This window comes from Eubalaena glacialis, chromosome X (assembly GCF_028564815.1).
Source record: "Eubalaena glacialis isolate mEubGla1 chromosome X, mEubGla1.1.hap2.+ XY, whole genome shotgun sequence".
NCBI classification, from domain to species: domain Eukaryota; kingdom Metazoa; phylum Chordata; class Mammalia; order Artiodactyla; family Balaenidae; genus Eubalaena; species Eubalaena glacialis.
The window spans coordinates 14,060,905-14,077,127 of NC_083736.1; the positions used below are offsets into that span (position 1 = coordinate 14,060,905).

The 16,223-nt window shown below is 44.1% G+C and overlaps 1 protein-coding gene across 6 annotated transcripts in view; it reads right to left on the reverse strand.

Moving 5' to 3' along the window:
- The window catches only part of CTPS2 (CTP synthase 2), a 126,623-nt gene that overhangs the window by 75,776 nt on the left and 34,624 nt on the right, over positions 1–16,223 (reverse strand). For all 6 annotated transcript variants that reach the window (XM_061177805.1, XM_061177804.1, XM_061177806.1 and 3 more), the window contains 6 exons: positions 14,317–14,468; positions 9,662–9,794; positions 7,347–7,435; positions 6,105–6,199; positions 4,069–4,131; positions 3,919–3,962 (listed from right to left, as the gene is read on the reverse strand). In XM_061177805.1, the coding sequence (XP_061033788.1) occupies positions 3,919–3,962; positions 4,069–4,131; positions 6,105–6,199; positions 7,347–7,435; positions 9,662–9,794; positions 14,317–14,468 (576 nt within the window). The remainder of the gene's footprint in view (positions 1–3,918; positions 3,963–4,068; positions 4,132–6,104; positions 6,200–7,346; positions 7,436–9,661; positions 9,795–14,316; positions 14,469–16,223) is intronic.

A 16,223-nucleotide genomic window follows, 5' to 3' on the forward strand; every position in this document is an offset into this window, starting at 1 on the left:
GATGTGTAGAGCAAGGCAAGCCATGTAGAAGATCCCTGTGCACTGATGTGGAGTGATGAGTACAAAAAGCAAGGAGGGGACTTCCCTGGTGGCGCAGTGGTTAAGAATCCGCCTGCCAATGCAGGGGACACAGGTTTGAGCCCTGGTCCAGGAAGATCCCACATGCCGAGGAGCAACTAAGCCCGTGCGCCACAACTACTAAGCCTGCACTCTAGAGCCTGCGAGCCACAACTACTGAGCCCGCGTGCCACAACTACTGAGCCCGCGCGCCTAGAGCCTGTGCTCCGCAACAAGAGAAGCCACCGCAATGAGAAGCCCACACACCACAACGAAGAGTAGTCCCTGCTCACCGCAACCAGAGAAAGCCCGCGTGCAGCAACAAAGACCCACCATAGCCAAAAATAAATAAATAAAATAAATAAATTTATTAAAAAAAAAAAAAGCAAGGGGAACGATGTCTCAAGCATGGTAGCATATGTATTTTTTTAAGGGAACATATGTCCATATATGTTTGCAGGAAGGCATTTGTACACATACACACACGCACAATCTTTGGAAGAATAACAAAAGAAATGGATGAAGGTAGTCACCTCTGGGTAAGGGAACTGAGGTGAGGTAGGGGCACATGAGAGGCAGTTTTATACCTTTTCTGTAGGGCTTAACTTTTTTATCCTGTGTATAAATGTCTTAAAAATATGCAAACACACACACACACAAAGAGTAAAGGATAGTCATCAAGGAATTAACCTTGCCAAAGCTATCTAACAGTGGCACCTACTGGTAAAATCACTTTCTATCCCAAAGTATTCTCTAAAAGAAAACCCAAGGTTCGCCTGGCACAGCCATTTCAGCCATTAGTCAGGACATACGTTTCTGTTAAAGCCTTGTAAGGAACTCTTCACTTGTATTAAGTCTTCTGAGCATAAGACTTAAAAGTGCCATCTGGCTGGGAAGTTACAATTCATTATAGTCTGAATTGCAAGCTATAAAAATGAGTGAAGTGGACTTCCTTGGTGGCGCAGTGGTTAAGAATCCGCCTGGCAATGCAGGGGACACGGGGTTCGAGCCCTGGTCCAGGAAGATCCCACAGGCCCCGGAGTAACTAAGCCCGTGCGCCCCAACTACTGAGCCTGCGCTCTAGAGCCTGCGAGCCACGACTACTGAGCCCATGGGCCACAACTACTGAAGCCCGCACGCCTAGAGCCCGTGCTCCGCAACAAGAGAAGCCACCACAATGAGAAGCCCGCGCACCACAACCAAGAGTAGCCCCCGCTCACCGCCAACTAGAGAAAAGCCCGCGCGCAGCAACAAAGACCCAACACAGCCAAAAATAAATTTAAAAATTTATTAAAAAAAAAAAATGAGTGAAGAATATCTCTATATCCTTCCACGGAGTGATCTCCACTCCAGCATATAGAGTTAAGTGAAAAAAGCAAGGCAGAAAAAATGGGCAGAGTATGCTGTCATTTATCTAAGAAGGGGAGGGGGTTACAAGTAGACATACAGGTTTACTTATATTTTAAAAATGGAAAGATAACCCATTAAAAAAAAAGAATTAATGGTTGCCATAGGGAAGGAAGGGACTATGCTGGAGGGGAGAGAACAGAACTAGATTTCTCTGAATCAGTGCTTCTCAACGGGGGCTATTCCACCTGTGTCCCCAGGGGATGTTCGGCAATGTCTGGAGGTATTTTTAGTGTCACAACTGGGGTTTGGGAGAAGTGTACTACTGACATCTAGTGGGTAGAGGCCAAGGACGCTGCTGAACATCCTACAATGAACAGGACAATCATCTGGCCCCAAATGTCAATAGTACCAATTATATATCTAATAAGGAACTTGTATCTAGATTATATAAAAAACTCTTACAACTTAATAATAAAATGACAAATAACCCAATTTAAAAGTGGGCAAAGTATCTGAATAGACAGTTCTCCAAAGATGATATACAAGTGGCCAATAAGCATACGAGAAGATGTTCGACATCCTCAGACATCAAGGAAATGTGAATCAAAGCCACAGTGAGCCACAACTTCACACCCACTAGAATGGCTATACGGTTGACCCTTGAACAATGCAGGGCTTAGGGGCACTGACCCCCAAGCAGTCAAAAATTCGAATATAACTTTACACTTGGCCCTCTGTATCTGCAGTCCCACACCCGTGAATTCAACCTACTGGATCATGTAGTACTGTAGTATGTATTTATTGAAAAAAAAAAAAAACCAACGTATATATGGACCCATGCAGTTCAAATCCATGTTGTTCAAGAGTCACCTATAATCAAAAAGACAATAACAAGTGTTGAGGATATGAAGAAATTGGAAGCCTCACACACTGCTGGTGGGAATGTAAAATGCTGCAGCCACTTTGGAAAACAGTCTGGCAGTTCCTCAAAAAATTAAACATACAGTCACCATATGACCCACAATTCCACTCCTAGGTATAGACCCAAGTGAAACAAAAACATATGTCCATACAAAAACTTGTACACAAATATTCATAGCAGCATTATTCGTAGTAGCCAAAAAGTGGAAACAGCAAATGTCCATCAGAGGATGAATGGATAAGAAACAAAGTACTGATACATGCTACAACACAGACAGCTCTTGAGAATGTTATGTTAAATGAAAGAAGCCAGTCACAAAAGGCCACATATTGTATGATTCCATTTACAATTGACCAACACAGGTTTGAACTGAGCAGGTCCACTTAGACATGCTTTCTTTCCATAGTAAATAGTACTACATGGTCCATGGCTGGTTGAAGCCGTAGATGCGGAACCACAGATACGGAGGAACGCATATACGGAGAGGCGACTAGGAGTTATAGGCAGATTTTTGACTGCATGGAGGGTCAGCCCCTGACCCTTGCATTATTCAAAGGTCAACTGTATATGAAATGGCCAGAATAGGCAAATATATAGAGACAGAAAACAGATTAATGGTTGCCTAGAGCTAGAAGGATAGGCGGCTTGGGGATGTCAGCTAAAGGGTGTGGAATTTCTTTTCGGAGTAATCAAAATGGTCCAAAATTGACGGTGGTGGTGGTTGCAGAGATCTGTGAATGTGCTAAGTCACTGCATTATACACTTTCGATGGCTAAATTTTATGGTATGTGAATTATATCTCAATAAACTGTTAATAAAGAACCAATCACAATGGTGAGGTGTATACTCTGATAGAGGTGGTACAAGGTACAGAAGGCAGAGGCCAGGAAACAAAGGAGGTCAGAAAAGGCTTCCCAGGATGAATAGGAAGTTGTCAGTAATCAGGTTTGGTTTATTTTTGTAATTAAATTCTTCATCGGTTTTATTGAGATTCCAGGGGTAAGGAGGTTGCAGGACGGGGACATCTCAGGTGTAGGGAATCTCAGGATACATCTAAAAAACTCATTCAGATTGTCCAACTATAAAACCGCAAGTGCAGGAGAGACGGGGATGCCATGGGATAAGTTAGCAGAGCAGCAGGTGACAGAGCACAATGGCCTTCGCTCCCAGCCAAAATCTTGGACTGAATGTTTTACAGGAAAAGGAATCGGTGAAAGATGAGGAGCAGCAGCAGAAGAGACGGGGATGGGTCTAGAGACAGGACAGCCCGTGTGTTCACATCAGCTGTGATCAACTGTCGTCACAGTCAACTCAACCCTTTCCTAAACGTTCAGCTTGAAAACTACTGCAAAGAGAAACCAATCTAGGACTGTGTCTTCCTTCAAGGCACAACTGACAAGGTGGACGATTGAGAACAAAGTGGTTTGATATAAACTAATAACAATAAGAGTAATAAGAATAAGAAAAATCATATATAATTAAAATGTCCTGATGTCAGAATGAAGAAAATAATAATAATAACCCCTCATGAGTTTATGCCAGAGCCAGAAACAAAACAATGACCCAACCCAGAAAGTTAAGCCACTTACCACAGGAACATGGGCATTTGGCTCAAATTCTGTGGAATCAGCATCTGAAGATAAAGAAATGAGTTCAGTAACTCACCAATACTGCTGAAAAATACTTCAAGTAATAAGAATGCTTTTTACTAAGAGGTTATTAGAAAATCTCAGACTTACCTTTCAAGTTAAGGCAGTTTCTCGCAAATTCTATCACTGCCAGTTGCATCCCAAGGCAAACTCCTATTTTAAAAAGCACATATATAAAGCAAGTGAACGTTATTTTGTACTGCTTCGTATTTTCTGTTCATTTATTTGCTGTCTATCTCCTCCATCTAGAATGTAGGCTCCAAAAAAGCAAGTTTGCTGCTGTAGCCTCTGCCCTCAGAACATGTGTGGCAGGGGCAGGGAAGGGGTTGGACAACCCAAACTCGATAAATGCAAGGTGAGAAAAGGTCAAGAAAGGAGAAGGCAAGGTCCAAAAGGCAAATCTGCCTCCCTGCAAACGTGTCTCTAGATCGAGGCACACTTGTGGGCTGCAGGGCTGCCCCAAAGCACCCGACTCCTTCAGAGAATGTCTAACAACACCTCAATTCAAGAGGGAGTCTCCGTGGGCTGGGACTTCACACCCCCTCTTCTCAAGGTAGATTCACGGCCTTAAATGTGGGCTCTGCTTGTGGGCAGCCCCCGGCTGGCCAGCAGGCTGGGATCCAAGGAGCACCTACAGGCGGGCAGGGGAGCGGGAGGTCTGTGCCCAGCTGCTGAGCCCGGAACAGCCCTAAACCTCACTGCAGGGAAACAGCAGCAGCTGGGGGAGCTGGTACCTCCACCGCAGGCTGGAGTGCGACGGAGAGGCCAAATGGAACTGAACGGAGAGCTCAGCAAGGAGAAAAGGGGACCTGCGTAGGCCCAGGCCTGTTGCCACAGGGATGTGCCCCTCGCCGATCTCCACATTCACTGCAGCCCACCGATTCTCTCCAATAAACAAATGCCAAGGAGCATTCCAGATGCTTTTATAGATATATTCAAGGTACACAGGGGCTCAAAGGAGAGAGCAATCAATATACCGGGCACGCCAGAACAAAAGTCAATAAGCGTGAAACAGCTGAGTGCTTTGGGGGCACTTTAGAAAGTTCCATAAGGCTAGGACATAAAGAGACAGTGTGTTAAAGAGAAATTTAAAGAGCTGCAAACTATTCTACACAGTGAAAATTATCTGAAGAACGCTAACCACGTTTAGACAGAAACTAAACAAGATTACATCAAAAGAAAACAGTGGCCCAGATGAGCTTAGATGGATAAAACAAAGCAAGGTATCAAGGTAACTACTCCTGGCTTCTCTTTTGAAAATGGATCCCAAGTGGAGAGCGTCTAGGAAGCTAATCAAAGAACAGGCAAGGGGGAAAATGAACAGTCTGATGATATTAAGTAAAGAGTACCAAAGCCGGTCCAGTCAGTTCATAAACCCACCAGCCCATGCAAGCACAGCATGAAACATGGCCTCTCCCCACTCCCTCTTCCGCCTGAATCCCCAGCTGCAGGGCTGCCTTTATCCCATCAGTGTTCCATTTCATCTGGTTTCATTGCTCCAGAAGCCATGCTTTGCAATTTGAACAAAAGCATTGAAAAGACCCAGCTCTACTAAATCTTAACAGAGCTGCCCCTGTAACGTTGGATGGTCTTTCTGTATTATCTTTTCTAGAAGGAGCATATAAATTTCAAGTTAAGCTTTTTTTTCTGATGAGAAATAACATTGTGGCATTCTGTTGAGATGTTTGCTCGAAGTGGTGAAAGGCAGAATCGGAGAAGGGCAGGTATGAACAGAGGTTCCTCCCAGCCTCTTGCTACACAACCAGAACAGTGGTAAGTTCTCCTGGGCTGGCAAATGTTTTTGGTCAAGGGCCAGAGAGTAGAGATTTCAGGCCTTGCAGGCTGTAGGGTCTCAAACTCTGCCACTGTATCGCAAAAACAGCCACAGACAATATGTAAACCAATTGGTGTGGCTGTGTTCCGATAAAACTTTATTTACAAAAACGCTGCAAGCCAGTTAAGGCTTGCAGAATATAGTTTCCAGACCCTGTAGCAAACTATTTGGCACCTGAATATTCAAATTCAAGATCACACTTTTCACATTAACAAACTCTATTACGTGTTACCCTACTAGGTGTCAAAAATCTAAAAAACTCATAGTTAGGATTCATAAACATCAGTTTTACCCAGAAAAGGAATCTTCCTTGACCGTGCCCAAGAAATCGCCTGGAGTTTTCCCAACGTTCCTCTGATTCCGAAGCCTCCTGGCACAAGAACACCACTGCAAGCAACACAAGAGGAGGGGAAATTTGACATTATTTTTATTTGTAAAACTCTTGTTTTCAGCCATTCATGCTTATTGATCCCAAATCCGACACTTGGCACAGCTGCTAGAGAATACGCTTGGAGTCTATGTTCAGAACTGATTACATGATTTCACATCCTGAACTTTCTTCTTGAAATCCTCCCAATGTTATAAAGAAGTTGCAACAATTTCTCACAACTGACCTTGATATATATTTTCTCAAAGGTCTTTGCAGCACGTGAGCACATTGACTGAGAAGCTCAATTCAATGAAAAATGCCACTGAAAGAATTATCTGAATAAAAATAGGTTAAGGTTCTTTTAAAAGTACTTTTATACAAATGTTAAGACCTCTGGGGCTTCCCTGGTGGCGCAGTGGTTAAGAATCCATCTGCCAATGCAGGGGACACGGGTTCGATCCCTGGTCTGGGAAGATCCCACATGCCGTGGAGCAACTAAGCCCATGCGCCACAACTACTGTTGTGTGCCCGTGTGCCTAGAGCCCGTGCTCCGCAACAAGAGAAGCCACCGCAATGAGAAGCCCGCGCACGACAACGAAGAGTAGACCCCGCTCACAGCAACTAGAGAAAGCCCACGCACAGCAACAAAGACCCAACACAGCCAAAAATTAATAAATAAATAAATTTTTTAAAAAAACAAAAACACAAGAGTTCAAGAGAAAAACCCAAGGGCCATGCTACCCTCACAACACAATGCCACCCCCAAAAGTTTTATTGATTACTTACAAAATAAAACTTAGAATCAAAGGATGTGGAAAAGAAAATAAAACCAAGAGAGGAGGGAGGATTGTCATTCTTGCACTTTAACTTTGTATATGTAAGGTCCACCTCTGCATCTTTCAGTAGCATCAGCTCACTTTCCTGCCAATACGGTATCGTCATCCTCCCCAGAATAAAACCATCTCCACTGCACGTGCCACTAACATTGACATGGCACGTTTCAAAGTAAATGCAGCGTGAATGCAGCACAACCATCCAGAATCACCACAAGTACTCCAAACTACACCTCAAAATGCACAAAAATTAGTAATTGGGGTAAATCGAATCATGGAAAAAATCACAATGGCGTTCTCCTAACTGGCGTGGATGGTCCTTGGTACTTACTCAGCTTTGCAGAGTTTCTGCCAAGCTTCGTGGAATTTCACAGGGTCCTCAGTTTCGGTAGTCTGCTCCAGATCAATGGAGTCTATGTACTAAAAACATGCAACAAGTTAAAGGAACATTTCAGGAAAATAAAAACTGGAAAATACTAGAGCCATCTAATACTGACACAATTATTCGATGACTACTTATTATGCAAACACTGTACTGGTCACTTAGCATAGAAAAGCACCATCTCTGTCTTGTGGCTCTTACAATCTTTCAGGCAGGTTATGAAACCAAATAAACAGGCATCCACATCACAGGGAGGTAATGGCTACGATGGGCAAAGAAGAGAATGCTGCGGAAGGAACCAGGAGCCGCAGCTGATACGTATGTGGACTGCAGAGAAGAAGGGCAAGAGCGCCTTCAGGGAAGCCCTCTGGCAAGGGGATGTCCAAGAAGCTAAGCCCTCGAGGATGAGTGGACGCGAGCCGAGTGCGTGTGTGCAGTTGGGGGGCAAGTGGGAAGGGGTGCAGGGGGTGGGGAAGGGCTGTGAAGGAACAGCTTCAAAAAACAGAAAGACAAAAAACAGAAAGTGGTGACCACCCTGGGGACCTCAAAAGAAGCTCCATCCAGTGAGAGAAGAAGTTTATACTTGAAGCCACTGAAAGATCTGAAGGAACAGAGAGCGATTTTAGAAAAATCACTCTGGCTCAGTGAAGGAAAGGGAGGGAAAACTGAAAACCAGTCGGGAAATTACTGCAAAAGCCAGGCGAGATAAACACAGCACAAGCCCATGATTCAAACAGTACTTAGTAGAAGCCACCATCAATGAATTCTACTACGTGAAAAACATGTACAACAATTCCTATGTACATAACAGTCCCTACATATCTATATTATTTTAGAATTTCTGTTGTAAAAATTACTATCTGAATATATCTTAAGATATACAATTTTACTTTATAAATTAGTATTATAACAGATTTTCTATTGTTTTCTTTTTTCTATGAGGGTCTGGCGGACTAGGAAGGGAGAGGAAGAACAGGGAGGGAACTGTTCCCTGGAAAGTCAAAAATAAACAGTGACTAGAGAAGGAAGCTACAAAGAGGTGAGAGAAAACCGGATAGGTCCTAAGCTGGAAGTTACTAAGTTTCTTGAACATATAAGTGTATCTTTTGGCTCATTATATTAAGGTTTTACCATTTAAGTCAAGATAATAAGGCCTCCCTAAACTGTGATATACCCAGAGAGAATAACATTAAATATAAACATTTATATAGGGAGAGAAAACTCTAGATATGCATCAAACTGGGAACGACGGGTACAACAAGAGAAGTGGGATTTCACGGAGGAAGAATCTTCCACTTTCTGCATTTTACATTATGCTTTGCTTAAATTTTCTACACTGAGCATATACTACTTCTATATCTAACAAAGAATATACTCAAGCTATATATAACTCCACCTCTGCTATCCCATAATACTGTTTAAAAAACAATCACTGTTTGCCAGATATCAGTCCTCCAAGTTAGAAAGGGAAATATATATAAATATGGCATTTTAAAAATCTGGGTTCAATTCCCACGCTAAACGGGGAAAAAAAGTTCTATTATTTTCTCATTAGACAAACACAGGATAGTTAAATGAGCATGAAGTATATATGTTCCTGAATGTGCAAAGCCTAATTTCAAAAACTGTGCCTTAAACCTGTATGCAGAAAAAAAGTTAACAGACTGAAATCCTTGGGAATGCCTGCTTACCAGGTTGGCCCTTGTCTGGCATCTGGAAACTTGGATCTGGGGAGGGTTCCCACCATTCTCAAGAACCAGTAAGAGTGGCTCAGTGTGCCTACAGTGTCTGAAGAAACAACATGATTTAAGTTGAACACCTGCTTTCCTCCTGGGAGTCTGGAGTTTTGACACTCAGGAGGCAGAGGGCATCTGTGTGACCAGCCCCCAGTAAAAACCCTGGGCGCTGAGTCTCTAATGAGCTTCCCTGGTAGACACCACTTCACCTGTGTTGTTACAGCTCGCTGCTGGGGGATTTAAGCACGTCCTCTGTGACTCCACGGGAGGAGGGCTGTTGGAAGCTTACACCTGCTTTCCCCAGACTTCATCCCACGTGCCTTTTCCTTTGCTGATTTGGCTCTGCATCCTATCACTAAAATAAGTCATAATCGTGAGTACAGCTGTATGCTGAGTCCTCTGCGTCCTCCTGGTGAATCATTAACCCTGGAGGTGGACTTGGGGATCCTTGAACACAACCTGCCTCTCTGCAACACGAGATTTCACGATGAATGCCTGAAATATGCAGAAGACCAGGGAGGGGCTCACCATCAGATTCAACTTGCGGTTGATGGCCAACGCTGAGTGTTCCAGGGCTTTGAACACGGAGGCATAGCAGTCCCTGAGCTTGGTGTATTTGCCAACCAGGGCTATGGAACACGTTTTCTGTAACCTTTCATACCTGGGAAGGAAAACAAGCTTAAAGGTTATATGCATGTAACATCACATCACAAGCATAATGACAGCCACTGTTCTTATCCCAAGGCACTTTTTAAAACCTGAGGAGCAGACGTGCCTTGAATTTGATGTACTTGACTCAAATTCCCCACCCCACCCCCAAAGAATAACAATCTGTACCCCAAGAGATTTGAAAATCATGAGAAAGCCCAACATTGGCTTACATAAGCAGGCAAAGATATAAATCTGAGGAGAGTATATCAGAGAAAAAGTTAAAAGCATTAAAAATAAAAAAGCTCTCCCCAGGCTTCCCTGGTGGCAGTGGTTAAGAATCCTCCTGCCAATGCAGGGAACACGGGTTCGAGTCCCGGTCTGGGAAGATCCCACATGCCTTGGAGCAACAAAGCCCGTGTGCTACAACTGAGCCTGTGCTCTAGAGCCCGCGAGCCATAACTACTGAGCCCACATGCCACAACTACTGAAGCCCGCGCGCCTAGAGCCCGTGCTCCGCAACAAGAGAAGCCATCGCAATGAGAAGCCCGTGCATGGCAACGAAGAGTAGCCCCCACTCGCCGCAACTAGAGAAAGCCTGTGCACGGCAACAAAGACCCAATGCAACCAAAACTAAATAATAAATAAATTTAAAAAAAAAAAAGCTCTCCCCATCTCATAAACATGAGCTGTCCTGAAATTCATTTATAAGGTGACACTGTATAAGAAAATGCATTCTCAGTGTTAATAGGAGACACTCCAATACTAACTTTGTAAGGTGATATCATATAAGAAAATGCATTCAAAGTGTCTACATTAAAAATTGTTGGGCTTCCCTGGTGGCGCAGTGGTTGGGAATCCGCCTGCCAATGCAGGGGACACGGGTTCATGCCGCGGAGCAACTGGGCCCGTGAGCCACAACTACTGAGCCTGCGCGTCTGGAGCCTGTGCTCCGCAACGGGAGAGGCTGCGACAGTGAGAGGCCCGCGCACCGCGATGAAGAGTGGCCCCCGCTCGCCGCAACTGGAGAAAGCCCTCGCACAGAAACGGAGACCCAACACAGCCAAAAATAAATAAATTAATTAATTAATTTTTAAAAAAAAATTGTTACATTCCCAGCTGGCCCACAAAAGCCAGGTTATTTATGGCATTCCTGAAGAATGGTGCTGAGAGAACTATTTGAAATACTATAAGCCACTTAGACCATTTTTATGAGAAAATTCCATTCTACATGAGACACTCAGTCACATTTTACCATTAGAGACATAATCTTTACCGTTGCTTTTGTCAGGAGATCTGTTCAAGGAACATGAAAAATGCCTGGTCTGGTACTAAGTATGCGGGAATGTCACTTGGGGCTGAAGATCTTTTAGGGCTTTGAAGCAAACTGTTCCCCAAACAGCTTAGAACAAAAATGTTACCGGGATGAGGAATATTCCTCCTTCATATCAACATCTGCAAAGAGTGAAAGAGAAGCCTGATGGAAACGGGCTGGGAGGAGAAAAAGGCACAAGGAGCTAAGAAGTCAAAACTGACAGCAAGCAGGGGCTTCCCTGGTGGCGCAGTGGTTGAGAATCTGCCTGCTAATGCAGGGGACACGGGTTCGAGCCCTGGTCTGGGAAGATCCCACATGCCGCGGAGCAACTAGGCCCGTGAGCCACAACTACTGAGCCTGCGCATCTGGAGCTCTGCAACAGGAGCGTCCACGATAGTGAGAGGCCCGCGCACCGCGATGAAGAGTGTCCCCCGCTTGCCGCAACTAGAGAAAGCCCTCGCACAGAAACAAAGACCCAACACAGCCAAAAAATAAATTAATTAATTAAAAAAAAAAAAAAACTGACAGCAGAGGTGGCTTTCTAGGAAGGTGACTGAAGAACGTGAGAGAAAGATGGTAAACCTTTAACTTACCAGTTAATTTTATGTCGCTGTGGAGACTGCCTGCCTGCCTGCCTGACTGTGCTTCGCCCCAGCTCTACGGAAAGGACTCAGGTAACAAAGCAAGTTGGTATCAAGCCAAGATTCCAAGACGATGTGGGGTCGGGGGGCGCATCCTGTCCCTCCGGGGAGGGACGCAGGGCTGCAGTCAGCACGGCCAGTCCCTCCTTGCACCCACTCCTCCTTCCACTCACTCGTTGCTGGTCTTCCCGGGGCAGGGGGGTGGGGGGGGACAGGGGAGGCCACTGGGTCAGTCCAGCCGCCGTCCAGGGAGGTAGGCTGAGCCCACGCCCCCGTGCTCTCTTTCCCTCTTGGCCCTGCAGGCTGGGCTCATGGAGCACTGCCCGGACCAGCCAAGCACCTCCCTCCCCTCGTGCTCTCCATTCAGCCATCAGCTGGGCGTGACGCAGCAGCTGACACTGCAGTCAGCTGGTCGGCTTTGTAAGCCCATCCCCCAGCAGAAAGGTTCCCGGGGAGGCAGGGTTGTCCCCACCTCAAGACCCAGGCAAGTTCTTCCACCCAGCTCAACCAGGGACCCCTGGCCTATGGGCAGCACTGGACCTCCACGATCAACGCCGTCCCTTTGACCTCTGTGTGCCTCCTTGTATCTCTCTACAGGCTGTACTGAGGGGACAGGGCCTAAAGAATGGACACTTCACACTGCCATGACCAATGAACCAACATCACGGCCAACATGATGCAGAGGGACTGATGCTCAATATCCCCTTTGCTTGAATCCTGAACTGCATGGTGGCTCCAAAAAACATGTCCCCCAGAACCTATGAATGTGCCCATATCTGGAAAACAGGGTCTTTGCAGATGCAATTAAGTTAAGGATCTCCAGTTGAGATCATCCTGGATTAGAATGGACCCTAACTGCAAAGACAATCATCCTTATAAAAGAGAAAGGAAGAAGACACAAAGGAGAAGGACATGCGACAGGAGAGGCAGAGACTGGAGTGATGCGCCCACAAGCCAAGGAACACCAAGGAAGCTAGCCCCCAGAAGCCAGGAGAAATGCATGGAACAGATTCTCCCTCAGAGTTCCAGAAGGAACCAACCCTGCTGACACCTTGATTTAGGACTTCTAACCTCCACAACTGTGACAGAACAAATTTCTATTGGTTTAAGCCACCCATTTTGCGGTAACTTCTTACAGCAGACACAGGAAACTAATACAAAAACCAAACACTGGCTTTAAAAAGCACAGAGGCATAGAGTAAAATTTAGAACTATTTCCAACACAAAGAGTTAAAATATTAAAGTTTCTAGTGCTTAAAGAGGATCAGCCCCAAGCTACTCAGAAAATTCCTACGAAGTGACGGATTCCTTAAGCATTCTGGAGGACAGGGGCTTAGTTGTATCACCAGTCATGGGAGCACCTACGTTCCGAAAATGCACTTTGTTCGTGATTCTTCTTGCCCCAGAAATTCTAAAACGCTTTTAAAATTTTAAAGTGAAAGGGCAAAAGAACTTTCAATCTACTAGTCATCTACCAAAGGTCAGTGATTTTGTCATCATCAAATCATTTAAATTATTGTTACCGACATCAGTAACCAATAGTGCCTGATGTGATGTTAAGGCCTGGTGTATTTTCTCTCATAAGTGCCACAACGTGGTACTAGTATCCCCCCAGCTATATATGGATGGGAGAATAAGCCCAGAGAGGTTAAGTAATCTGCCCAAACTCAAACAGCTAGTGAAAGGAGAAGCTGGGGTCTGAATCTATGGTGCCTGACACCAGAGCTTACGTTTTTTCATTGAGATATAACTGACATACAACATTACATTAGTTCCAGATGTACAACCTAATGATTCAATATATTTATATATTACGAAATGATGATCACAATATTCTAGTTAACATCGATCACCGCACATAGTTACAAATTTTTTTGTGTGATGAGAACTTTTAAGATCTACTCCTTAGCAACACCAGAGCCTTCATTTGTAACTACTGCGCCTATTGCCTCTACTTCAGCTGCAGGAGAAGTCAAGCAGCCAGGACTTTATGGAGTCACGCCTCATCAACATTTAGTAAAAGAAAACAGGTGATGGGGATTTAATCTGTATACGACATCAAATTAGACAAACCTTGCTGAAATTAATATGATTGTCTTAAAGCTAAAACCTATCAGGGGTTTTTAATGCCGATACTGATAGTTAATAACTGTAGGATTGAACAACAATGCCATAGCCAAAACTTCCCATTCAGAAGGATTTTCTTTAAGAAATGTTAGCCAAATCTTAAAAATAAGCAAAACAAAACAAAACAAAGCCTGTAGCATTTTAAACTGTTTAAAATATTCAGAAACTAAATAATAAACTAATAAATAAATGCTTCCAAAAGTTTTTTTAAATTCTGGAATCCAAATGCCTTCAATTCACTTTGCTTTAGTAGAGCAAAATCAAAGGCCCCAGAAATCTTCAGAGTACAGCAAAACACCCTAACAATATGCTAGAGCTTTAGATATTTCCAGAACCAAACATACCCATGTGGAAAGTGGAATGCTACATAGTTACCTTTTAAGGTACACCTCAGTGCTACCCCCAAACCCAAGAATTATGAAAAATTACATTAGTAATTCCTTTCACAGTACCTGTCAGCCATATTTCTCCACTTGAAAAGCAAATTACTTGCAGAATCCCCAATAGGCAGATCCAATCTCTCTTTGAAATATTTAACGATGCCTTGTTCCTCCAAAAGCACAGGTACTCGGTAGGTGGAAGAAACATCGTGGATACATATAACCTGATTAATGATGATAAAACACCATATTTAATGGAACAACTCAAGTATGCCACAAAAATGAACGTAAGAATGAGCCAAAACTCAAGAGAGATGGCAGTTTATTTATACTGACAGAAGAAAACCAAGAACAGAGCAACCTAAACAGGAGTCAGAATTAACACAAGGTTAGTTGGATCTAATTACAAAACACTTTGAAGTCATTATTCTACATCTGGAACCATGGATGCTATGGTGGAATATATATATATTTTTCCCTATATACACATTCTTTGTTCCCAGTTCCTGGCACAGGGCTTCAAAAACATTCAAAATTTCCTGAGTTATAGGGGTAACTTTGTTAAGTTAATGAGATGACTCAGGGTGGCCCCTAGATGACTTCAGGATGGGAGTTGGTCACCAGAAAAACCAAGCAGGTCATTAGAAGGCTGGAACTTTCAGCCACCTGACCTCCACGGAGGGGACAGGGGCTAGAGACTGCGTTCAATCAGGTGACAAATGATTTACTCAATCACACCTACGTAATGAAACCCCAATCAAAATGCTGAACATCAGGACTCAGGGGAGCATCCTCGCTGGTGAATTTACAGATGTACCGGGAAGGTGGTGCACCCTGACTCCACAGGGATAAAAGTTCTTGTGCCTGGGACTCTCCTAGACCTTGCCCTATGTGTCTCTTCATCTGGCTGTTCACCTGCACCCTTTACAATTAAACAGTAATCATAAGTATAGCACTTTCCGGAGTTGTGAGTCATTCTAGAGAATTATCAAACTTGAGGTGGTTATGGGAAGCTTCAACTTTCTAGTCAGCCCGGCAGAAGCGTGGGTGGCTTGGGACAATAGAAACCTGCGGCGAGTGTCTGAAGTGCAGGGCAGTCTTATAAAGACCTGCGGAGTCTGATGCTCACTCCAGGTAGTTAGTGTCTGAGTTGAACTGCAGGAACCCCAGGGGGGTGTCAGAGACTTGGTATTGGAACATGAATGCTTTATATGTCAGTATCCAAGACACATGGCCCAAGGCACCACCTTCTAAGCCTAGGTTAAGGCAGTAGCAATGAATACATACATCTTGTCTTCTAAGTGTGGGTATGAAGTTTGTTCACTCATTTGTTGTTGCTGCTGCCTCTGTACTTGCTTTTGTCTGTGCTCCCTTCATTTGGGTAAATTTAGAAGCACACATTAACACAGTCAAATTAATTCCACTTGTGAGGGGAGAAAGGCTCTTTTAAATACCAGGTGGTGTGGTTGTTTTTCACACCCTAAAGAGCTTTCACCAACCCTCTCAGGTACATGCAAAGGGCTACTGGCAGGCATTTAAGGATCTGCCACATCCTAAATAAATGCCAAGAAATGTTCTGCCAACTCTATGTGTTCAGTCTTTCCCAATCCATAGCTATCCAACCAAGGGTTCCTAAGCTCTTTGGACATGGACAACTTGATACTTAAGACTACTGTGTCTCACCCATGCATTCCCTGATACAATTCAAAGTGCCAAGATGTCACTGATATGAGGCTCCATCCCAATTATTAATTAAAACTACTGATAAATCTCTGGACAGCCACAACTCCCACAAGTGGAAGGCATGAGGTGTGGCGCTATTTACTCATTTATCCTCCAAGCCAGAGACATTTTTTCAAATATCATGGTAACAGAGAACATCACAGAGATGCCTGTGACTTTCCATTCCCTCCTCAGCAATCCAGGTGAGAAGAGCTCTAAATGCAAGTTCACCAAGAACTAAGAAATGGGAGAATTAA